The 25,365-nt window shown below is 47.2% G+C and overlaps 1 protein-coding gene across 1 annotated transcript in view; it reads right to left on the bottom strand.

Moving 5' to 3' along the window:
* OSTM1 (osteoclastogenesis associated transmembrane protein 1) overlaps window positions 1–25,365 on the bottom strand; it is a 121,689-nt gene that overhangs the window by 9,038 nt on the left and 87,286 nt on the right. The window contains exon 5 of the mRNA XM_078648412.1: window positions 17,655–17,820. Coding sequence (XP_078504538.1) covers window positions 17,655–17,820 — 166 coding nt within the window. The remainder of the gene's footprint in view (window positions 1–17,654; window positions 17,821–25,365) is intronic.

Below are 25,365 nucleotides of genomic sequence, written 5' to 3'. Positions count from 1 at the left end.
CTCTTACAATAATTCAGCAAGAGCCACTTCTACTTTCAAAGACGATCAACTGAGTTTAAATTTCAAAATGGAAAAATGTTTAGAAATTAACAGAAGAGTCAAAAGACTATAACAATGAAAGTTATGCTGTAGACCTAAAATACTGCTTGAACTATCCCATATTGTCTCCTGGGAGTATTGCAGCAAAGTCCTCTCAAATGAAATTATATTTAGTAGCTGTTTCAGATCCCGAATTTCAAGGCAAATGTGTATTTGTTTTAAAACTTGAGGCACACCAATACGTTACAATATCATAACATGGACAAAATCTTGGAATGAAAAAAATCTGTAATCCGTCTAATGAATTCAAGATATATTAAACATGGTTTTAGTTCGTACAGCCTTAATGTTGTTTAGAAGGTTTCTAAAAGCATTTTTTTTGTTTGAAATCTCTTTTATTAATTTTCAATCAAACAATATTATAGAACGTCTACAATGTTAATATAAGCGTCAAGCAAGGAGACTGCAAACATTTCAGTCTAAGTCGCTTCAGAAATGCTTATCCATCAGCTTTAAGAACCGCTGAGCTCTGTCCAGGCTCGTTGGCTAACAGGTATGGACATTATCTATGAAAAGGGAGCTAAGCTAGTGATGGTGTAGTAACACAGATAATATCACATTTTCTTCTCCTTGTACGGCAGCTCTATAAAAAGAAACGTATAACCACAAAAAGAGGGAAAGAACAAAAGAGAAAAGAATCAAGAACTGAAGAGGAGGGGACATAAAAGGGAAGGGGGAGTCCCGGATGGGAGGGGTGATTGGGAGGGAACAATTCTCACGATGCTGTGTTTGGAGATGTTCCCCAACTCTGGCCCCAGGAGATATCCCACCCCGTATGGATGCAGAGAAGAGGAGGGAGGGTAGCGAAAGTTTATTGAATCTTCTATCTGTTCTTCCTCATTTTGAGAGGCCCTCCCCTCTTGGGAGCAAAGCATCTTAAAACAGCTGAAGAGCCCAAAGACGGGGGGAACAGAGCGAGCGTGTTCTAATTTAGATAGATATTGTACCAGGGGTTGCCAGATACGTGTGAATTTGGCATCCGCATGCACAAGGCAGCAGGAAAGAAGCTCAATCGCCATTACATGCCCGAGGCGGGTGAGCCACACTGAAGACAGGGGTTAAGGCCTTTTTCCAGTGGAGTGCGATTCTCTATTTTGCTGCTCCTAACATGTGAAGTATCAAACGCCATTCTGTGTGAGTCATGGCATTAAGAGACTGAGGTTGAAGTCCCAGACCACCACCCCAGGAGTGCTTGGAATGGGAAACCCCATTACATGCTTGATGTGGCTCAGCACCTCTTTCCAAAAGATCATCAGGAGTCAGCAAGACCACCATATGCAGAGGGCGAGAGCGTTGCAGGACCTTGTAGGTTCGGGAGATCAGGCCCCGCGAACCATCGAATGATCGTACTAACAGTTCAAAAGGCATCAATGGGCGAGTGGCTCCCAGTGTATTTTCAATAGTATGTAACCAGTGTCTAATTTGATAATACTGATAGTGTGCCCCGGGGGAAAGAGGATAGTCCTGTCTACATTGGTCAAATGTTTTAAAATAGCGAAATAGGCACTGCGAGGATGCACTTTTTTTGGTAGCCAGGCCAGATCCCTTAGGGGGCGATAAGTCACCGCCCTGTCCATATGAAACCAATGCTGCTCGCTTTCGCAAACTACCCACTCCGAGATACAGCGCAAGTGCGACGCTCAATAATAGACGAGGAGATTGGGGCATGCAAGACCCCCCCTTGGTCTTTTGGCGACATTATGAGTTTGTTGGAAAATCTCTGTCTTCCAATTGCCCCAAATAAAGGAATTGACTCAGACTGAAGGCTTAGAATGTCCCGTTAGGGGATAGAGGTCGGGAGTGCGTGGAAGAGGTACAATAGTTTGGGCAGAATAGACATCTTCACAACATTAAGACGGGCCAACCACGATATTAGGAGCGATTTCCATCTTGAAAAGTCCTCTCGAACAGAGCGTCTGTACTCTGGCCAGTTAGCCTGAGTCTAAGAGTTCAGCATGGCTGTGAGGTTAAGCCTCAAGTATCAAATAGAATGAGGGGCCCACTGGAATGGGGAGTGCATACTTAACTCGGCAATCTCCTGAGGGAAAGGGTGAGGTTCAATGCCTGCGATTTGTTAATATAAATTTTAAGCCCCAAGACGTTTTCAAATTGAGAAAGTATGAGAAGCAAAGCAGGAAAAGAGCTCTAAGGGTCAGAAGCAGGTCATCCTTGAAGAGAGCAGCCTTCTGTTCAATTCTCGCAAATGGAATGCCCCTAACCGCCACTGACTGGGGTATTGTAATTGCCAGGGGTTCTATGGCCTGGGCAAAGAGCAGGGGCGACAAAGGACACCCCGGCGCCTTTCCCTGTGGATCAGAATCAGAGGGGCGAGTACGTCATTAATTCTAATTTGTACAGAGGGCGGCATATAAGGGGCCATTATACGAGATGTCATGAGTGGTCCCAGTCCTATCCACCGTAGTACTGTTCTGAGAAAGGTCCACTCTACCCTGTCGAAAGCTTTCTCAGCGTCAAGGGAGAGCAAAAATGCAGGAATATTACGCCGATGGGCTTTCTCCACCAGGTGGGCTATCCGCCTGATGTTGTCTGCCCCCTGTCTTTGGTGAATGAAACCTGCCTGGTCCGGATCAACCAAGCCAGGAAGGAATGGTGCCAGACGATGTGCCAACATTTTTGTAAATATTTTGGCATAAACGTTAAGGAGAGAGATGGGGCGGTAGGAGGCACAGGATGCCAGATCTTTCCCTGGTTTAGGGATGAGAGCTATTTCCACCTCGGCCATAGTAGGGGGTCACACTAGCAGTGTTTGCAAAAGAGTTAAATAACTGAAGCATTGGAACCTACAGCTGGTGGAGGAAAAGACGGTAGAAGGAGACCATAAGGCCATCGGGCTCTGGAGATTTCCCCAGCGGCATGCTTTTTAAGGCTGTTAGAAGTTCTTCTGGGTTAATCGGATTCTCTAGTTGCTGAGCATGAGATGGATTTAGCGGTTCCCAAGTGCGCGAGGAATGGCTCAATCTCCTCCTGGGCGAATTCGCCCTGGTCATAAAGGGACAGGATAAAGGTACAGAAAGCCTGTTTATCCGCTTCCGATGTGGCCATTGATTCTTGCCGATCTCAATCTTGGAGATATGGTTCCGAGAGATGTGCATACCGTGCCGATGAGCCAATGAGGAGCCCACCTTGTTCCCACCTTCATAAAACTTTTGTTTCAGCGCGGGGAGCGAGTGTTCCGCTTTATTTACCCGGAGTGCTTTTTTTTGGGAAAAAATATTTTTATTAGAATATGTAGGAGCATACAGTGCACAGGCATTCACAGCTAGAGCAAATTGTCCCACGCAGGGGATTATACAAACATGATGAAAGCTTGGCATACAAAGAAAGTAAAAACAAGAAGAGAAAAACGAGAGGGCAGGGGAGGGAAGCTCCTCTTCAAAGTCCATTAGCTAATTGAGAGTCACCGTTGCTAAAGTATCGGAGCAAGTCCCCCTATCACAATAAAGTTGCCGAGCATCAAAGAGCAGGTGCCTGAATAGACAGTTGACCTCGTATAGCCAGATAAGTGTCCGCATTATCATGTTGTCTAAAACATGCGTCCCTAATGCAGCCGAGTGGCGAAGGAGGCAGCTGTAGCTCAACAAGCCCGCCCCAACATGGGGCAAGCAATAAAACAACTAATAAGAGAACAGGCCCCCCCCCCCACCCTATCCCACCCCCTCCCGCGGTGGCGGCAATATTCCTAAAAGAAAGGATGAAGAAGTGAAAAGAGCACTAGACACCAGTACAGTGGTTAGAATTGAAAGAGGTGTAGAGCCCTGATGGTAGAGGGGCAAACAGCAGAGGGGAGGCCCCGAGAGAGGAAAGCGACCAGCGGTCCCCATTTAAATTCAAAGTAGGAGAGTAGGGTCTGCTATCCTATGGTCACCCCAAATTTTTGCTTTTTGCTTCACTGGTTTTCGACTACTGAGGCTGTGGGCCTGCTAATCAGACCCCCAGCCTGCTGTTCTCTCACTAAATTAATGACACATGTGCTATAGGCACATACCAATTGGAAATGGACTCCTTGTCAGCCCCTGTAGAATGCACTATAGGTGCACAGGGCATAGGAGCCACTAAGGCCTACCAGGGGCTGCAGCATATCTTTTGCCACCCCTGGCTGGTTCTTAAATTGACACAACTGGCTGATCACTCAGCTGGGGTAAGGTGGTGTGCACACCCCTTGCTTAGATATAGTATACCTATGTCTAAACCTATATCTGGACACATGTAAATCTGTGAGCCACTCCTATAGTCAGGCCTCACCAATCCTGGAGGCTGGGTGCGTGGTTTTATGTGAGATGGAGCTCTAGCATGAGCTGAGCCTGTCTGCAGCCGTCGGGAACAAATCCCTAAGCTGTTTCAGGATAATGCCATACCATATACTATTAAGTGCCTTATAATCCTCGCGGTTATTTAGCAACTTTGGTTTGGCTTTATCAAAACATGTCGTGTAAGGTGTCATACGCTTTGGAATACCATCCCCTCGCCAGTTCTGGCGACGGGGATGGCATTCCACCCCTCTAGAGGGGTAAGACATGTTCCTTTACTAAATGCGGTTAATTTCTCCAAAGACCTTAAGATCCACAAAATGGATGCCTCTGCCACAGACAAATGTCTGGACCCCTGCAGTTGACCGAAACTCGACCAAATGGGTCCTGGACAAAGGGTTTCCTGTCACAGGAGGGTGTCACCGCCCTCCAGACAGGAGATAGTGTATTGTAGCAGGGAGGTTTGAAAGAAACCAGACACTGCCTGGGGCGCACAAGGCTGCCCCTTGCATAATCCGGCCAAACCGGTTCTGGGGCACTCCAGCCCTCGTGCCAGGGCGGCCTGGATCAAAGGAAGGGGGTGTATCCACCCACTTCCTGGGTCCCACCCATAGGAGGGGACCTAGCAGGTTATCACGCCCCCCAGATTGGAATAAGAGTGGGAGCAGTGCCAATGCACATCAGATTTCCTGGAAGAAACATTTGAAACGCAATTCTGGACCCTTCGCCCTCCATCTCATCGTGGAAGCCCGAAGAATCTCCCTTGTGGTCAAGGAGTGACCACCCTGCAGCAGCAGGCACCATCCAGCCCTCGACGTCTACTTAGTTGCAGTTCCCGCCGGAACTCGAGCGACTGAGATCGACGAGATCAAGCTTGCCTGCCTTCCAACAGCCCGATCCACAGTCCCTGCAGAGCTGAGACCCGTGGAGGCGACCGGAAGCGTGGGGCACGCCATCTTGAATTGACCACGAGACGCTGACGGTGCAGCCCACGAGTGACCCTCGAAGCTGTGCACCGGGGTTTGAGAAGCCCCCACCCGGAGCTGCTCCTGAGCCGAAGTTCAGCCCTCCACACTCGACGAGTGCTGCGTGGGGCCCTTTGGCTCTATTTGGCTCAACACGTTGGCCCGGTCACTTGCCAGCTGGCTAGTGGTCCCTGTGCCGACGAACTACCTAAGAAGACTCGTGAATCTGGTTGCTCCAGATCCACACCAGCTCCCCTGAAAAGGAGCCCCGACTCTGACCTTCCTGGTCCGAGTGAGAAGCAATCTTCCGATCCCGCGTGGATTGCTCTTACCAAGGCTTGTTTGCTCCAAACTTGAAGCCGACTGCACCGACGGTAAGAGCCTGCGTGGGACAGATCGTGACCTGCTCCTGGACGTCGCAGATGCCCCAGAGCCCACGTGACAGCGGAGAGAAGCTCCTCGACGACCACCTGATTGCGCCCGACATTGCCTGGTTCCGTCCTGGTTCCACCCTGGTCACTGCTGAGTGACCCAGACTCTGTCCCCTCTGCTTTCAGATATTCTACAACTTAAGTCCACCCTTGGACTCCACCGGACACTTCATCTTCAACCTGCCTGCAGCCCTTTCAGCTCCAAGCACCAAGAGCCTGCGTGTCAAAACCCGACGCCACTTCGACCCTGTGCACCCACTTCCTGTGGGTGAGGTAACTTTGCTCCGCCGGTGTTCCCACACTGGTGCACACCTCTAGGGTCTGTGTGTTAAGTTTTGTTCCTCTAGGTTCAGCGGAAGTGTCCTTAAACTTTAACTCTACGACTTTTACGCACCATTGGTTAACATTGGTGCATGCGTGCGCTTTCCGCACATCTCCCGAATCCCGAGGGCCATTCCCGACTTCAGCATTGCTTGTCCTGACTGCTCCCAGCGATTCCCTAGGCCCTAGGCCTAACCACTGTTCGAGTGGCCTCTCTTATACCACTTGTTTAGTATATGGTTTGAGTGGCCACCCGCCCTCATCCATAATTGTGCAACTTGTATGTTTAAACAGTGCTTTTGATTTAACGCTTGTGCCCCTTTATTCATAAAGAATACTGGGGATTGTTTTTAGTAATAAACACATATATTTTTATAATATATACTTGTGTGGTGTCCTTTCATTTGGTATTACAGGATTGTATGTGGTAAAACAGCTCGCTTAACACGACCTCTTAAGTTAAGCCTTTAGGCTGCTTAGTCCATGCTACCCCTAGGATAGCTTGTCTAATAAGGTTGACTTACAACCAGACACCATAAGGGATTGTTTGGTCAGGTAGTAGGTGGTTCCAGAATTGGAAACATCCCCTACCAGGCCAACTTCTCACATTGGTGAGCAGCGGTGCGGATTTGAGCTTGCTGTTGTTTTACCACTGCAATCTTTATATCAAATTGAAAGATCACATCAAGTACCTCTAGGTACATATAAAATCAAAAGCTTAGCATATTAAGTTCTACTGAACTTAGTAGTTGTAGGTTGAAGGGATTAGCACACCCTGACTACAACTAACTAGCAAGGTACAGTAGGAAAACACTTAGTGTAGGTAAGTGCACCACTTACACCTCACTAGTAACCATGTCTGACACAGGAAAAGCCTCAGGGTCTGCTCCTGTGACAGTTGACCCTACCCAGGCAACTTTTGGATATGACAAACTAACCCGCAGAGACTTGATTGCCTTGTGCAAAGCAAGAGGGTTAAAAAGGGGCAGAAGCCCCACCTGCCTAATCCTGGTAGAAATCCTAGAACAGGATGACTTAGAGAAGGCAAAAGCAGCTTCCCTAGACACAGGAAATGGAGGGAACCCCCCTGTAGTTGATCCCCCTGAAGAGGAGGATGATGATGACTTGGATGAGGACTCAGATGTTGAGGACTTAGAAGTACAGGATCAGGGTAGCCAGGTTCCAGTTGGTAGGCTTAGCCAGGCCAACTTGGACCTACTGGGGAATGGAGAGGGCCAGCACCTCCCCAGAACCCAACATGTTATTCTCCCAGGCAACAGAAGAGTGAGATCTCCCTCAGGGGACTCTCATATTTCTAGTGCCTCCAGAGAATCAGAGAGAGGCATGAGTGCTTCTCAGAAAGCTGAGCATAGGGCTAGAATGAGGGCTGTCAGACTCCAGATAGAGAGAGAGGAGGTAGCCCTGAGTCAAGCTAAGCTTACCTTAGCTCAAGCTAAACTTGCCTTGGCAAGAGAGCAGAAATTAAGTGGCTTAGATGTCACTGGTGGCAGCAATTTTCCAAGAGAAAAAGACAGGGCCTATGACAATAGAAACCTGACTAAAATTGTGGCCCCCTTCAAAGAAGGGGATGACATCCACAAATGGATGACTGCTCTTGAGAGAGCCTGCATGGTACAGCAGGTTCCTGAGGAACAGTGGGCTGCAATTTTGTGGTACTCCTTTTCTGAGAAAGGGAGGGACAGGCTCCTCACAGTTAGACCTGAGGATGCCAAAAACTACTCTGTTTTGAAGAGTGCTCTCATTGAAGGGTATGGCCTAACCACTGAGCAATACAGGTTGTTGTTCAGAGACACCCAGAAAGCACAGACTCAAGACTGGACTGATTTCGTTGAGTGTGCCACTAAGGCTTTGGAGGGTTGGTTGCAGGGAAGTAAAGTTTCAGACTATACAGGATTGTACAATCTTATGATGAGAGAACAGATCCTTAATAACTGTACAAACCAGCTGTTGCATCAATACCTTATTGACTCTGATCTGACCTCTCCCCAAGAATTGGGAAAGAAGGCAGACAAATGGGTCAGAACAAGGATTAAGCAGAAACCCCAGAACCAAGGTGGTGACCAGAAGAAAACAGACCAGAAGGGTGGTAATCAGAATCAGAAAGATAAAGAAAAAGACCAGAAGTCTTCAGGCCCCCAAACTAATAGTAAGGAGGGTGGTTCCCAAAATGGTAACAAGAAGAAGAAGAACAAAGGTCCAAAGACACCTTGGTGTAATACCTGCAAATCAGTTTCCCACTGGGGCAGTGAGTGCACCAAGGCAAATCCAGTTCCCACCACTACAGCTCCTAAAGCAACTGCAACCCCAAGTACAGTAAGCAGTGGTGGAACACAGTCCAAGGGTGTAGCTGGGTTGACCCTGGGTATTGAAGTAGGATCTGGCCTAGTCAGAGTCCCTACACAGGCAGTTCTCCTGTATGATGTGGACATTGAGTTGCCCACTGCAGTAAGCCCCACTAACCTGGGCAAATACAGGCAGACTCCCTTAATTAATGAGAAACTGGCTCAAGCATACAGGGACACATGTGCCAGTGTCACCATGGTGACACCTGACTTTGTGGACCCTGGACAGATTGTACTAGGAGAGAGCTACCTAGTAACCAACGCCAGCAACTCCACTACCTCCCATAGTGTGGCAGTTGTGAACTTCTCCTGGGGAGGGGTTGATGGCCTAAAGAAAGTTGTGGTGAGTGCAGACCTACCAGTAGACTGTCTGTTAGGCAATGACCTTGAAAGCTCAGCATGGTCAGAAGTGGAGTACAGGACTCATGCAGAAATGCTAGGGATTTCAGAGCATGTCCTTGCCATGACAAGGGCTCAGGCTAAGAAGTGCCTTCCTGAACCAGTGGTGGATCTTGAAACAATAGACCAGCCACAACCAAAGAGAAGGAGCAAGAGAGGAAAGGCCCGGCCTTCCACCTTGCCCCAGGTTGAGGATCAAGTTTCAGAGGAAACTGATTCTGCAGTCCAAGAGGAGACTGTCTCAGAGGAGCTTGAACCTGACCAGGTTGAGTTTCTGGGGACAGGGGGATCCTCAAGGGCAGACCTGAGGCAGGCTCAATTAGATTGCCCTTCCCTTGAACCCCTCAGACAGCAGGCTGCTGCTGAGGCTGCTGGGGATGCCAAAGGTACCCATACTGTGTATTGGGATGAGGGACTGCTTTACTCAGAGGCTAGAGACCCCAAGCCTGGCATGACCAGGAGGTTGGTCATACCTCTGCAGTTTAGGGGGTTCCTTCTTACCTTGGCCCATGATATTCCCCTTGCAGGACACTTAGGCCAGAACAAGACGTGGGACAGGCTTGTTCCACACTTTCACTGGCCTCACATGTCAGAGGATGTCAAGGAGTTTTGTCGCTCCTGTGTCACTTGCCAAGCCAGTGGTAAGTCAGGTGGCACAACAAAGGCCCCCCTTATACCACTACCTGTGGTGGGGGTCCCCTTTGAGAGAGTTGGAATTGATATTGTGGGTCCAATGGACCCCCAAACAGCATCTGGGAACAGATTCATACTGGTGGTAGTGGATCATGCCACCAGGTATCCAGAGGCTATTCCCCTAAGGACCACCACAGCACCTGTGGTGGCAAAAGCCCTCATTGCAGTTTTCTCAAGAGTGGGCTTTCCTAAGGAGGTACTATCAGATAGAGGGACGAATTTTATGTCCAGCTATCTGAAAGCAATGTGGAAGGAATGTGGAGTAAACTATAAGTTTACCACCCCATATCATCCACAATGCAATGGGCTTGTGGAGAGATTTAACAAGACCCTTAAAGGCATGATAAAAGGATTACCAGAGAAGCTCAGGCGGAAATGGGACATTCTTTTACCCTGCCTGCTCTTTGCTTACAGAGAGGTCCCACAGAAGGGGGTTGGCTACAGCCCTTTTGAACTTTTGTTTGGCCACCCTGTGAGAGGTCCATTGTGTTTGGTGAAGGAAGGATGGGAGTTACCTCTCAAAAAGTCCAAACTAGACATAGTGGACTATGTACTTGGTCTCCGCTCCAGGATGGCTGAGTACATGGAAAGAGCATCCAAAAACCTGGAGGCCAGCCAAGAATTACAGAAAGCTTGGCATGACCAAAAGGCTGTGCTGGTAGAGTTCCAACCAGGACAGAAGGTATGGGTACTGGAGCCAGTAGCTCCAGCAGCACTCCAAGACAAATGGAGTGGACCCTATCCTATTATTGAGAAGAAGGGGGAAGTCACCTACTTGGTAGACTTTGGAACACCCAGGAGCCCTCACAGGGTAATCCATGTGAATCGCTTGAAAGCATTTGTGGACAGGGAGGACATGAGCTTGCTCATGGCCACAGATGGGGAACAGGAGGAAGAGAGTGACCCTCTCCCAGACCTGCTTTCTCAGAACCCTGATAATGGTTCAGTTGATGGAGTAGCCTTGGCAGGCAGCCTCACTGACCAGCAACAGAGGGACTGCAGACAAGTTTTGCAGGCTCACAGGCAAATGTTTTCACTCACACCCAGCCAGACTGACTGGTGTACCCATGTTGTGGACACTGGTGACAGTCTGCCTGTCAAGAATAAGATCTACAGGCAACCTGATCATGTCAGGGATTGCATCAAGGCTGAGGTGCAAAAGATGTTGGAGCTTGGAGTGATTGAGCCATCAGAGAGCCCATGGGCCAGCCCAGTAGTCCTGGTGCCAAAACCTCATACCCAAGATGGAAAGAGAGAAATGAGGTTTTGCGTGGATTACAGGGGTCTCAATGCTGTCACTAGGACAGATGCTCACCCCATTCCAAGAGCAGATGAGCTCATTGACAGATTGGCTTCTGCCAAGTTTCTGAGCACATTTGATCTGACAGCTGGCTACTGGCAAATCAGACTAGCTGAGGAGTCAAAAGCCAAAACAGCATTCTCTACCCCTAGTGGACATTATCAGTTTGTGGTAATGCCCTTTGGTTTGAAGAATGCACCTGCCACTTTCCAAAGGTTGGTGAACCAAGTCCTTACTGGGTTGGATGACTTTTGTGCAGCTTATCTAGATGATATTGCTGTCTTTAGCTCCACCTGGGAGGATCACCTGATCCACCTGAAGAAAGTTTTGGAGGCCCTGCAGAAGGCAGGCCTAACTATCAAGGCCACAAAGTGCCAGATAGGGCAGAGTAAGGTTGTATACCTGGGCCACCTAGTAGGTGGAGGCCAGGTTCAGCCACTGGAAAGCAAAATCCAGGCCATACAGGACTGGGCTCCTCCAGTTACCCAGACACAAGTCAGAGCCTTCTTAGGCCTGACTGGGTATTACAGAAAGTTTGTGAAAAACTATGGGTCTATAGTGACACCATTAAATGACTTGACATCCAAGAAGATGCCAAAAAAGGTTCAGTGGACAGTTAGCTGTCAGAAGGCATTTGAAGACCTGAAGAAGGCCATGTGCTCTGCACCTATCCTAAAGAGTCCTGACTACTCCAAACAGTTCATTGTTCAGACAGATGCTTCTGAGTTGGGGGTGGGAGCTGTGCTCTCACAACTTAATCAAGATGGTCAAGACCAGCCTATTGCTTTCATTAGCAGGAGGCTGACTCCCAGAGAGAAACGTTGGTCAGCCATTGAGAGGGAGGCCTTTGCTGTGGTTTGGGCATTAAAGAAGTTGAGGTCCTACTTGTTTGGAACTCACTTCCTGGTGCAGACAGACCATAAGCCCCTCTTATGGCTTAATCAGATGAAGGGTGAAAATCCCAAACTGCTCAGGTGGTCCATTTCCCTACAGGGGATGGACTTTACAGTGGAGCACCGCCCAGGGACTGACCATGGTAATGCAGATGGTCTCTCCAGGTACTTCCACTTAGAACATGAAGACTTATCTGGTCAAGGTTAGTTTAATGTCCCTGCGTTTGGGGGGGGGTTGTGTAGGAGAGTAGGGTCTGCTATCCTATGGTCACCCCAAATTTTTGCTTTTTGCTTCACTGGTTTTCGACTACTGAGGCTGTGGGCCTGCTAATCAGACCCCCAGCCTGCTGTTCTCTCACTAAATTAATGACACATGTGCTATAGGCACATACCAATTGGAAATGGACTCCTTGTCAGCCCCTGTAGAATGCACTATAGGTGCACATGGCATAGGAGCCACTAAGGCCTACCAGGGGCTGCAGCATATCTTTTGCCACCCCTGGCTGGTTCTTAAATTGACACAACTGGCTGATCACTCAGCTGGGGTAAGGTGGTGTGCACACCCCTTGCTTAGATATAGTATACCTATGTCTAAACCTATATCTGGACACATGTAAACCTGTGAGCCACTCCTATAGTCAGGCCTCACCAATCCTGGAGGCTGGGTGCGTGGTTTTATGTGAGATGGAGCTCTAGCATGAGCTGAGCCTGTCTGCAGCCGTCGGGAACAAATCCCTAAGCTGTTTCAGGATAATGCCATACCATATACTATTAAGTGCCTTATAATCCTCGCGGTTATTTAGCAACTTTGGTTTGGCTTTATCAAAACATGTCGTGTAAGGTGTCATACGCTTTGGAATACCATCCCCTCGCCAGTTCTGGCGACGGGGATGGCATTCCACCCCTCTAGAGGGGTAAGACATGTTCCTTTACTAAATGCGGTTAATTTCTCCAAAGACCTTAAGATCCACAAAATGGATGCCTCTGCCACAGACAAATGTCTGGACCCCTGCAGTTGACCGAAACTCGACCAAATGGGTCCTGGACAAAGGGTTTCCTGTCACAGGAGGGTGTCACCGCCCTCCAGACAGGAGATAGTGTATTGTAGCAGGGAGGTTTGAAAGAAACCAGACACTGCCTGGGGCGCACAAGGCTGCCCCTTGCATAATCCGGCCAAACCGGTTCTGGGGCACTCCAGCCCTCGTGCCAGGGCGGCCTGGATCAAAGGAAGGGGGTGTATCCACCCACTTCCTGGGTCCCACCCATAGGAGGGGACCTAGCAGGTTATCACGCCCCCCAGATTGGAATAAGAGTGGGAGCAGTGCTAATGCACATCAGATTTCCTGGAAGAAACATTTGAAACGCAATTCTGGACCCTTCGCCCTCCATCTCATCGTGGAAGCCCGAAGAATCTCCCTTGTGGTCAAGGAGTGACCACCCTGCAGCAGCAGGCACCATCCAGCCCTCGACGTCTACTTAGTTGCAGTTCCCGCCGGAACTCGAGCGACTGAGATCGACGAGATCAAGCTTGCCTGCCTTCCAACAGCCCGATCCACAGTCCCTGCAGAGCTGAGACCCGTGGAGGCGACCGGAAGCGTGGGGCACGCCATCTTGAATTGACCACGAGACGCTGACCGTGCAGCCCACGAGTGACCCTCGAAGCTGTGCACCGGGGTTTGAGAAGCCCCCACCCTGAGCTGCTCCTGAGCCGAAGTTCAGCCCTCCACACTCGACGAGTGCTGCGTGGGGCCCTTTGGCTCTATTTGGCTCAACGCGTTGGCCCGGTCACTTGCCAGCTGGCTAGTGGTCCCTGTGCCGACGAACTACCTAAGAAGACTCGTGAATCTGGTTGCTCCAGATCCACACCAGCTCCCCTGAAAAGGAGCACCGACTCTGACCTTCCTGGTCCGAGTGAGAAGCAATCTTCCGATCCCGCGTGGATTGCTCTTACCAAGGCTTGTTTGCTCCAAACTTGAAGCCGACTGCACCGACGGTAAGAGCCTGCGTGGGACAGATCGTGACCTGCTCCTGGACGTCGCAGATGCCCCAGAGCCCACGTGACAGCGGAGAGAAGCTCCTCGACGACCACCTGATTGCGCCCGACATTGCCTGGTTCCGTCCTGGTTCCACCCTGGTCACTGCTGAGTGACCCAGACTCTGTCCCCTCTGCTTTCAGGTATTCTACAACTTGAGTCCACCCTTGGACTCCACCGGACACTTCATCTTCAACCTGCCTGCAGCCCTTTCAGCTCCAAGCACCAAGAGCCTGCGTGTCAAAACCCGACGCCACTTCGACCCTGTGCACCCACTTCCTGTGGGTGAGGTAACTTTGCTCCGCCGGTGTTCCCACACTGGTGCACACCTCTAGGGTCTGTGTGTTAAGTTTTGTTCCTCTAGGTTCAGCGGAAGTGTCCTTAAACTTTAACTCTACGACTTTTACGCACCATTGGTTAACATTGGTGCATGCGTGCGCTTTCCGCACATCTCCCGAATCCCGAGGGCCATTCCCGACTTCAGCATTGCTTGTCCTGACTGCTCCCAGCGATTCCCTAGGCCCTAGGCCTAACCACTGTTCGAGTGGCCTCTCTTATACCACTTGTTTAGTATATGGTTTGAGTGGCCACCCGCCCTCATCCATAATTGTGCAACTTGTATGTTTAAACAGTGCTTTTGATTTAACGCTTGTGCCCCTTTATTCATAAAGAATACTGGGGATTGTTTTTAGTAATAAACACATATATTTTTATAATATATACTTGTGTGGTGTCCTTTCATTTGGTATTACAGGATTGTATGTGGTAAAACAGCTCGCTTAACACGACCTCTTAAGTTAAGCCTTTAGGCTGCTTAGTCCATGCTACCCCTAGGATAGCTTGTCTAATAAGGTTGACTTACAACCAGACACCATAAGGGATTGTTTGGTCAGGTAGTAGGTGGTTCCAGAATTGGAAACATCCCCTACCAGGCCAACTTCTCACATTGTAGTCGTCTCTGAAGAGGTCAGCCATACGTTCAAGGCTCAATAGCCTCCAGAGGTGGGCATGCCACTGGGATATATCCGGAGCTTCCTTCTTCTTCCAGGCAGCCGCCAGAGTGACCTTAGCCGCCCCAATGCACAGCCACAAGATCTTTTCCGCACGGGTCTGATGTTCTAGGGAAGGGTCACGCAGCCCCAAGAGAACCCCCGCCATAGTAGTAGGCATAGGGTAGCCCAGCATTTCTTTTATGTGTGCTAAAATTTCATCCCAGAAGGGCCGGATAGACGGGCAATCGCACAATATATGCCGAAAGTCGCCCAGGAGCTCACACCCCCTCCAGCATCTGTCTGAAGTAATAGGAAATATACGCCGGAGCTTGGAGGGATGCAGGTACCAGTACATCATAGTTTTAAGGTGCGCCTCTCTGAGATCTATGGAGTGGTTGAATCAGATAGTATCAGACCAAAGGTGGGCCCATTCCTCATCTAAAATAGAGCGTTGGGTCAGGTCTTCCCACATACTCATGTACCTGGGCCAAGGTGAGGGAGTGGTTTTGAGCAGAAAGGCTTAAATAAAGGAGATCACCCCTTTCATTGAAGATGACTTGGAGAGGAAGGCTTCAAATTTTGTAAGGGGTCGAGTAGCAGCTTTCCTAACCTGAGGATTGCAGGCCCAGTGCATTAGCTGCGTGTAGTGGTAAAATTCTGTACCCTCCAGGTCGAACTCCCGCTTGCACTCCTCAAAGGTTTGAGGCTCACCGTCTCGAAATAGATGGATCAAGGCTAAGCAACCACCCTGCTTCCAGGAATCAAAGGGGCCCTCATGAAGAGCCGGAGGGAAAAGGGAGGTGTGGTGAATCGGGGTAAAGGGTGATGGGAAGAAAGTCTACCTATCGTCACCCAAAACTGTGTCCCATACCCTAAGAGTGGTGTGTGTAGGTGTGCTAAGGTAAGTGTTTGGAGGTCTATCTCTACGAAGGCGCCACACCAGATCCCATATAGTCCGACCCGTCACACTGCGATCCATATGAAGCCAGTGTTTTTCAGAGTCTTTCTGGGACCATTCGACCAGTACCTGCAACTGAGCGGCCTTATAGTACATCTGGATGGATTCACGGCAGGCGGCGAGGCCAATAACTTAGCTCCTGGGCCCCAGGGAGGGCGGATAGGCAGGGCATGTCTGAGGTGTAGACCATATAGAGTGCACGCACCGTATGCCTCAAATATTCCTAAATACATTCACTGACGACTCTAAAAGTTGCGCAGGGCCTAGTTTAACATATCTGAAACCCTGTGCTGCCTTCAATAGCATGCTGAGTTACTGCAAGTGTCTGGGAATGCACCCTGCATTCAGACAACTTGCTCCTCATTCTCGCCCTTCACTTTCATGCTCACCCTGCACTCACAGCGATCACAATTCCCTCTCACTGACCCCCATGCACTCACACCATTCACCCTGGACTCAGTGATCACTCTGATCTCACAATGCACTTGCGCTGTTTTCCCTGAACCTCAACCTGCAACCACACAAGCACACTACCAACCCTGAACTCATGTGACACTTCACTCACCTGTCCCCCTCACTGCTCAATCTGCAATCTCACTTAAACAAGCCCATCACTAACCTTACATTCATCAGTCCCACTCTGCACTAACATGCACACCCAAATTCATATGGTCACCTCACTCTCCCTGAAGTCACTCCACTTACCCTACTCTCACACTGTCGCATACCTCACTGTGCACTCACATGAGCACTCCTGCCACCCTCACAGCACAGAGGGTTAATGTGCCTGCTACAAAGAAGGTGTACCATGCAGATCAAAGAACTGAGGTGATATGTTCAAGGAAGTTGCGGAGTGAGGCGTTAGCAGTCATGGGTTAAGGCCTCTCTCCGCCACTTCAGAAAAAGAAGGCTGCACCATATTTACAACAATATGCTGCAGCCTTGCGTTTCCCCTGCGCTGGCGCTACACTTAGCAGTGTAGTGCCAACGCAGACACCATTGCACCATACTGCAAGGGCATCTGGGTACAGGGAAAAGATTTTTTATGTACAGGAGGGGGACCTTCCTGTACATAAACAATCTTTAAATGTCATTTGTCCCACTTCCATGTGTGCTGCTTAATGCAGCACACACAGAAATCACAAAATTGTTTTTTTTTTAAACATTACAAATACAAGGCATTTTGCTTTTTCCATGTGTGCTGCACAAGGCAGCCAACATGGATAAAGCAAAAATGAGGAGAAATAATGCATTTCTCCTAGTTTCGCCAGCTTTAGACCAGGTTTTCCCTGTTCTTAATTTTAACACTGCCTCACTTTTACGCTGCATTTGTAAATAGGGCGCAACATCAAAATCAGTGCCTGTTGCAGTGGAACGCCCACGGCAACACCCACTGCCCACCGTTTCACGCTAAGCATAGCATGAAAGGGCGCCTTATTTACAAGGCAGCGTTAAGCCAAGTTAAGTGGCTTAACTCTGACTTGTAAATACGGCAATGCCCCTATCGCCACAACAACGTCGTAAAAAGTGACGGTGTTGTGTCTATAGGGGCTTGTACATATGCCCCTAAGTATGATGAAACTATGAGTAGCACTATAAAAAAAATTATATGTTTGCCAGAAAGGTGCTATAGAGAGATGAGGTGCATTGTTGGTGGGTGGTAGTGAGGGTGTTCATGGAGGAGGAAACACTCATTGTTTTGAACATTATTTGCCGGATATGGCCCGGGATATGAGGGTGGCGGTCGATTATGTAGTGTACCAGATTCCAGAAATTTCTGTCAGATGGTGGGGGGGCCCGACATTAAAAAAAATTCAGCTGGGGGGGCTCAACCTTCAAAAGTTTGAAGACCTCTGCTTTAGAGTAATTATCCAATAGTTTGTTTTTTAGAATACCTAAGAGACTGTACCTTTAGTTCCACAATTCACAAGATACTTACGCAAAATGAGTTTACGCTTCTTTTGTTCAGAATGTAAGTAACTGCTTAGGTAGAAGATGACTGGCAGAAAAAGTATAAAGGAAGAAACTGCTACCACCGGTACCACATCATAGAAAGGAATATTGCATTTGAATATCTGACTCCACAAGATACGAGTACTGTTCATCTACAAGTAAAAAGAAAAAGATAAAAAGTGAAATTAATTTAGATTAAGCAAAACTTTTTAACAGAATATCATATTTCCTAGAGTTCGGCAAAGCAATTTTTTTTACAGTTTAAAAAAATGTAATAAATGTTTACTTTACATTGCGCCGAAGATGCCCAGTTAGGCCCAGGAGTCCTTTAAGAAATAAAAAAATGACAACCGAGAAGAGAGGGAAGAAACTTATTAATACATTGCTAACAAGGCTTTGTCAAGGCTGTTGCTTTGCCATCAACGAATGCCAAATGGCTGCGGTTACATCATGCACATGCATCGGGATGCATGAATGTACAAGAAGTCATTTTAAGATGCCTATTGATGCATACACGTGTGTAGGTGTTGTGACACACTGGTGGATATTTTGCCATTTTTAATTGACAATTTTAACACAAAGTTAAAATTTTAAAAAACAGCAACACAAAAATGGAAGCAAGCAGCCCAGTAATAATTTGCTTTTGTAAAATAAATTCATTAAAAAAATTTGAAAGTGGTAAGTGCAGGAATAAATGTAGGGTGTGCAAGGTGAGTGAGAGGGGAAGAAACCAACGGAAGACATGCACTCTCAAGGAGGGCTGAAAGGCAAAGCAAAAAATAAAAGCATTGGCAAATCTAATAGGTCAGGCCTTTCATATAGCTGCAGTACCGCACGTCATTACTAGATGTCCCTCTAGAATCAGAAGCAACTCATTTACAAGTCTATCACAAAGCTGAAGTACTTCAAATGGTTACTAGATGTCTCTCTCGAGTAAGAAGCTCCAAGTAAGGAAGTACGAGCTTCAAATGACCTTCGAAAAGTTGAGTGAGTGTGGTTTCAACATACAATTAATTTTGCATGTACACTTGCTATTTTAAAGATTTGTGCTTATATTTCATAGGAGAAACACATATGCCAAAGTAGTTTATGATAGTAAGCTAATATTATAGATCGCAAAACATTTCTTGGTTTTTATATAAATAAGCGAGGAAACCCTACTAAACATAGGTACAAGCAGTCACTGACAGATACAAGTTCCTTCAAGTGTCTAAGATTGGGGGACTCATTTTAGGTGGCTGTATACATGTGCACAAGCACAAAGCAGTGACTCAAAGTGAAGTTAGCCGATGGCGACGTTGGCTGACCCGGTGCCCTATACAGTATGTGCCGTGGGGGGAGGGAGCATATTTTGATAGACATTTGAGCCGAGCATTGGATAAAGAGAGTTGTGTAAAAGCCCCTAAATGCATGTATTTTTATTATGAGCTTTGTAGAAAACATAAGGCTGGCAAGACGGCTAAATCTCTTTAGACCGGACCTAAATATAATAATATTAATGATTCCCCTCTAGCCAGCAGTGAAGTCAAAAATGCTCCTAGGTGGGACAAAAACAAGAATCTGGAAGAAAGCCTTTGAATTCAGAGCAGAGGCTTGAGATTGCCAAATAAGTCATCAATGGGCTGACCCAAAACTCACTCTATATATGCAATTTAGTAGAAACAGATCTGCAACAGGGTGCTAAAGTTGTCCGCAGGAGAGGTGCAAGAACACAAATACAAGTATATATATGGGTTGGAACATAGGGAACCTGGATCGGTACCTCAGTGCCAGAAAACGTGAATAAAAACCCAATTTGATGAGCTTCTGAAAGCACAAGCTTACAAGTCACCTAGTGTCAATTCCCCCTTCCCTAGTCCACCGCTAAATTAACAAGATGCAAAAAAACAAAACCTTAGCATAAAAAATAAGAAAGAAGTTCCTTACCTGTAAATGCAGTTATCCAGTTTTGGTATCTTTCATAGATCCACATGCTTGAATCATTCTCCGTCGTCGAAGGGAGAGTCCCACGGTAATATAAATAAAGCAGTAATTAAAGAACTTTCATAGGCTATCATTGAGGCAGCCATTCATTTGATAGCCTATCTATTTACCTCATTTTATAAAAAAGGACCAAACGTAAATGCAACTAAACTGTAACCAGCACCCTCTAGAACCTTCCCAAAGAGAGGCTGAGTTCTTCATATTTTCCAGCACAAGTGTGGATAGTAATACTGGATTGTAAGGGGAGCCTGTTCGGGGAGGAGGGTGGGTTGTATGTGAATCTATGAAAGATACCAATACTGGATCACTGCAGTTACAGGTAAGTAACTTATTTCTTACCCAGTACTGTGGTATCTTTCATAGATTCACATGCTTGAATCAGAATAGCAAGCAGTAATGTAAAATAAGTAAGCACCCTTAGTGGATGGTGGGTACTGCCAATAATATTTCAAAATATATTAAGAAAAGGAATGTCTTGTGAACTTGTTGGTGTAAAAATAAATGAAAATGCATATAAAGGCGTTGCCATGTGAAATAAACATCTCCATTATCAACTTTAAAAAGTATACCAACTTTTAAAACCAATAAAGATACATTTTCAAATGCATATCAATATTCACAACAGAAAAGAAATCCTCCAATTAAAGAGACTCCCCTTACTGAAATAAATGATGTAGAACTGCCTGCCCCGCGGCTGAATCAGCACGCTGTGTTGACTCCAGGCGGTAGCGCTACGTGAACATATGCATCGTTGTCCAGGTCACAGCTTTGCAGATTTTTTCCAGTGGACCCCAGTGAACATGGCAGCCGATGTAGAGAGTGCTCTCGTGGAGTGCGCTTTCACTGTTCTTGCCAAAGTTTTGCCTGCTTTATCGTGGCAAAACTGAATTGTGGCTGCTATCCATCTTGCGATGGTAGCTTTAGAAACCGCAGTGCCCTGACGACCTTGTCCATAGGCTACGAACAATTGATCGGTCTTGCGGATAGACTGGGACTTTTGCAGGTAGAATTTAAGACACCTCTTGATGTCTAGAGTGTGTAATGTTCATTCTGCAGGTGTAGAAGGATGCAGGAAGAAAGTCCTGAGAATGACAGGTTTATTTAGATGAAACTGCGAAGGAACCTTAGGGATGAATTTGGGATTTGTCCTGAGGATAACCATTTCATATCTGTAAAACGAAGGAAAGGATGTTTTGTGGTGAAAGCTTGTATTTCGCAACACTTTTAGTTGATGTTAAGGGGAGAAAGAGTTACTTTCCTTGTTAGATACTTAATATCTGCCCTATGAATGGGCTCAAAGGGTTGCTTCATCAATTGTGATAGGACTACGTTTAAGTGCCACTCGGGTTACGAGGCTTGAACAGGTGGATAAGTACGAAATAGGACTTTCATGAACTGCTTTACAACTCTATCAGAGCAGAAAGATAGATGTTTTGGGGAGCGTCTATATCGAGAGATAGCTGGGAAGTGAACCTTAATTGAGGAGTATACCAATCCAGTTTCAGCCAAAGACAGTAAATACGGATGTACTTTGCTTTGCAGACACCAAAGACAGAACCATTTCCATTTCAGTTTGAACGTCTTGTTGGCGCTCTCCACGCGAGATATGGCGAGAAGGTCTTTACACTCTTGTGCAAATGTCAAATCCTTAAATTCAAAGAATTCAGGGGCCACGCATGAAATCAAAGAGATGCTGGCTCCGGGTGACACATCTGACCTTGGTTCTTTGTCAACGTGGTTGGTGTTGATAGCAGAGGGATGGGCTGGGCTTCCGAGAGGAGTAGAAGCTTCGTGAACGAGTGCTGCCTGGGCCATCTGGGGGCTATCAGTAGAAGGTGGCAGTGTTCTATTTTCATTTTCGTCAGGACCTAGGGTATCAGTGGAATGGGAGGAAAGGCGTAAGCATATTTTCTTGACCAACGCATTGACAGGGCATTCCCCCAGGAGTTTGGGAGAGGGAATCTGCTTGAGAAGAACCGTCATTTGAAGTTCGTGTGTGTCGTAAACAGGTCCAGCGCTGGTTTCCCCCAATGTGAAAAAATCCTGTTCAGTAGGTCTTGTTCGAGCTCCCACTTGTGACAGTTGTCTATGGTCCTGGTGAGGGTGTCTGCAAGAGTATTCCGAAGCCCTGGAACATGCTCCACTTTTAGGGATATCCTGTGAAATGCAAACCAGTTCCAGAGCTGCTGGGCGTCCTGAGAGAGAGTCAGAGATTTGGTTCCTCCTCGTTTATTGCTATGAAACATGCTTGTGGTGTTGTCCGTACAGACCAACACCGATGAACCTTTTATCCGAGGGAGGAAAGCTTGCACGGAGAGAAAAACGGCCTTCAACTCTAGCCGGTTGATATGCATTTGACGCTGGGATGAGGACCATTTTCCCTGAATCTGAAGGTCCTGGAGATGACCTCCCCAACCTTCCATGGACACATAAGTGGTTACTATGAATTTCGGGATCAAAGACAGAAAGGAGAGGCCAAGTGAGAGATGAGACTTCAAAGTCAACCTTTCGAACGCCTCTCTCATGCGTAGAGTGATAGTTATCATGTCGAAGGATCCCGTAGTTTGAATCCATTGACATTGGAATTCCACTTGCAAAGGCCTCAAGTGAAGATGAGCCAGTGGCACTAGATTGATTGCTGAGGAGAGCATGCCCAGTAGAGATTTATATGTCCTCACAGAAGTGCACTTTCTTTTTGCAAGTTTGAGAGCCAAGTTTTGCAAGCTTTCCTGCCTTTCTTGCGAATGGAAAGCTTTGTTCTGAATGGTATCCAAGTCGCCCCTAGGAACATCATTGTCTGACTTGGAAAACTGATGATTTCTGTTGGTTTATAGAAAGGTCTAATTTTCGGAACAGATCTATGCAATCTTTTGTAGCTGCAGTCGCTAGACGAGCCGATGGAGCTTTCAGGAGCCAATCATCCAAATATGGAAATACTTGGTGACTCTGGTTTCGCAAGGCGGTGGCTACTGGTGCCAAAAACTTGGTGAAAATCTGCAGAGCAGATTTGATGCCAAAAGGTAGGACTCTGAACTGATAGTGGGTACCAGCCACTGTGAATCAGAGGTTTGGGTTGTATAGGAACATGGAAATAAGCATCTTCTAAATCCAGCGATGTCATGTAATCCAAGCTGTTGAGGCAGCGAAGGATGTCGGAGAGTGTGACCATTATGAAAGGTCTGATTTTTGAGGAATTTGTTCAGCCATCTAAGGTCTAAAATAGGTCTCCACTCTCCCGATTTCTTGCGTATCAGAAAGAAGCTGGAGTAAAAGCCTTTTCCTCTTTGTGCTACTGGAACCCTCTCTATTGCCCCTTTCAGTAGCATAAGCTTCACTTCTTGTTTGAGTAAGTGAAGACGAGGGGGGTGCGATCCTTTGGGCGGAGTGTTGGTGAGCGCAGGATGAATTCTAGAGTGTGTCCATAAGATATGAGATCCAATACCCATCTGTCCATTGTAATATTGCGCCATTGATGGATATGACTGGAAACATTCACAACGGTTGGGAGGGGGGAAGTAGTAACTGGTACCCTGATGTGGTCACTACTTGCGACCCGAGTTGCGTACTTGTGATGTTGGTTTCCTACGTGAGCCTTACCTGGAGAAACCAGCTGTTGGCTGTCGGTAGGATTGCTGCTGGTAACCCTGATGATATTGAGGCTGAAAAGATTGATAGTTTAAGGTATGCTGGAAAGTACCTCTATAGATTCAAAATCCACATCCTTGTGCACCCCGAAAGGGCACTTTGCGATACTGCAGGGTACCTAATGCTTTGGCTGTGTCTGTATCCGTTTTGATGGCTAGTTGAGCCTCGTCTATATGTTTTCCAAATAGACTGTCCCTATTGTACGCTATGTCCAATATTTTTTATTGCACATCTGGACTGAAGAACGTTGCCCTAAGCCATCCTTGGTGTCTTAAAACAGCTGCACCAGCAAGTTGACGAAAACCTGTTATGGCTATGTCCATGGCAGCTGTGCGCTCTACCTCAGCCAGTACCTTGGGAAATACCTGTTTATTTTCCTCCGGTATAAACTCCAGCATGGCTCCGATATCAGACCACATTTGCTGGTTGCAGAGGCCCAGAATGGCTAGTGCATTAGCCGCCCTGACCGAGATCGTGGACATGAACGAAAAGCTCTTCCCAATGGAATCCAAATGGCGCCTTTTCTTGTCCGGTGGAGACGTGATGGAGGTGGAAGAGTTTTTTTATCTTCTCTGAGCCGCTTGGGAAATCACAGATTCTGGTTTGGGATGTCCAGTAAGGTATGCATGGGAATCCTCGGGCCCCTGTATTTTTTATCTAGTCTTAGCAGTACCAGCGCTACAGTGTCAGGTGACTTCATTTCTTTAAGTCCTTCCAGACAGATATGGTCTATAATGGGTATAGATCTTAGTGATTTCCTTGATGGTTCTTTAAAGTCATAAAGGAAACAATCTGATTGCTTGACTATTGTGGGCTTATGAAATCTGGACATAGCAAAATTATGAAAACCTCCAATGTCCTCTGGAGGGGAGTCAGGAGGATGACACGGAGGATGAGATGGTGTAGGTATAATATAGTTCTCCTCTTTCATCTGTGGGTGGAGGAGGGTCGTGTATTTCTCCCTCTTCAGGCGAGGATGGATCCTTTCTAGGATTAACAGGAATGATGGTTTGTGGCGTCATCCTAGGAGCAGCAAGAGGAGGCAGTATTGGTGTAAGCGGTGCTACAGAAAGTGGTAATGGAGGCGGTGGTGGCACAGTCATGTGTTCCTCTTGTGGCGGGAACCTTTATCTGTAGTCCATGAGCATGGCCTGTAAGCCTTGTATTAAAGAAGAGGGTAAATGAGCAGGTTCTTGCCTTGGTGGATCAACATAATATCTAAATTGCTGATACTGTGTAGGAGGAACTGGATAGTGTTGGTAGTACGGTTCCTCGTCATAATAATCCTCATCCTCCTCTTGGCACTTCACATTAAGTTCAGAAGGACTATGAGCAGTCCCAAAGGGACCATCATTATCAATTTCCGCTGTGTCTAGAAGGTGACTTAGAAGTAAAGGCAAAATCTTGCTTGGCAGGTCGCAGCGATGTTCTGGACACTCTGGATGGTGTGGACTGCATTTGAAGTGACTTCGTTGATGGGACCATCGGTGACCCTTATTTTCTTGTTGAAGGCAAAATCGTCGACGGTGGAGCTGTCATCCACGGTGGTGGTGTTATCAACGATAGCAACCCCGACGCGGAGGTCTTCGTCGACGATAAAGATAGAGTTGACGATATCGGGGGTCAATGCTCGCTGTCGCTGTCCTAGGCGCAATCGAGGGTTTTGATGAAGAGAGAGTAGTCATTGTACAAGTTGCTGAAGGGACGGGCATCACAGATCTGTTTCTGGATTTATGCCTGGAAAGTCCTAAAGATTCCAATTTTGCCTTAGAAGTCCCAGAATGATGAGGCAAGACTAGCTACGAGGGGACTTAGATTCTTTCTTCTTTTTCAAGCTTCTTTGGTCAGATGAGAGGTTTTAGGGTGTTTCTTGACCTTGTCCAGCTGATGCTCAGGTGACCTGGGCCTCTCATGGGATTTAGAAGAAGTGTCACTCTCCTCCTCAAAAGATGCTCCTTGTGTCTTCTTTAGCCACAACAAAAGTATGTCTGCCCTCTCTTTCTCGAAGAGTCTTAGATGAAAAGGTGCAGCAGGCTTTACATTGCTTTGCCTCATGATAAGTATAGAGG

The sequence above is a fragment of the Lissotriton helveticus genome, chromosome 6, assembly GCF_964261635.1.
Source record: "Lissotriton helveticus chromosome 6, aLisHel1.1, whole genome shotgun sequence".
Classification (NCBI taxonomy): domain Eukaryota; kingdom Metazoa; phylum Chordata; class Amphibia; order Caudata; family Salamandridae; genus Lissotriton; species Lissotriton helveticus.
The sequence above is the reverse complement of the archived record's forward strand: the minus strand, read 5'-3'. Positions and strand labels throughout refer to the sequence as shown.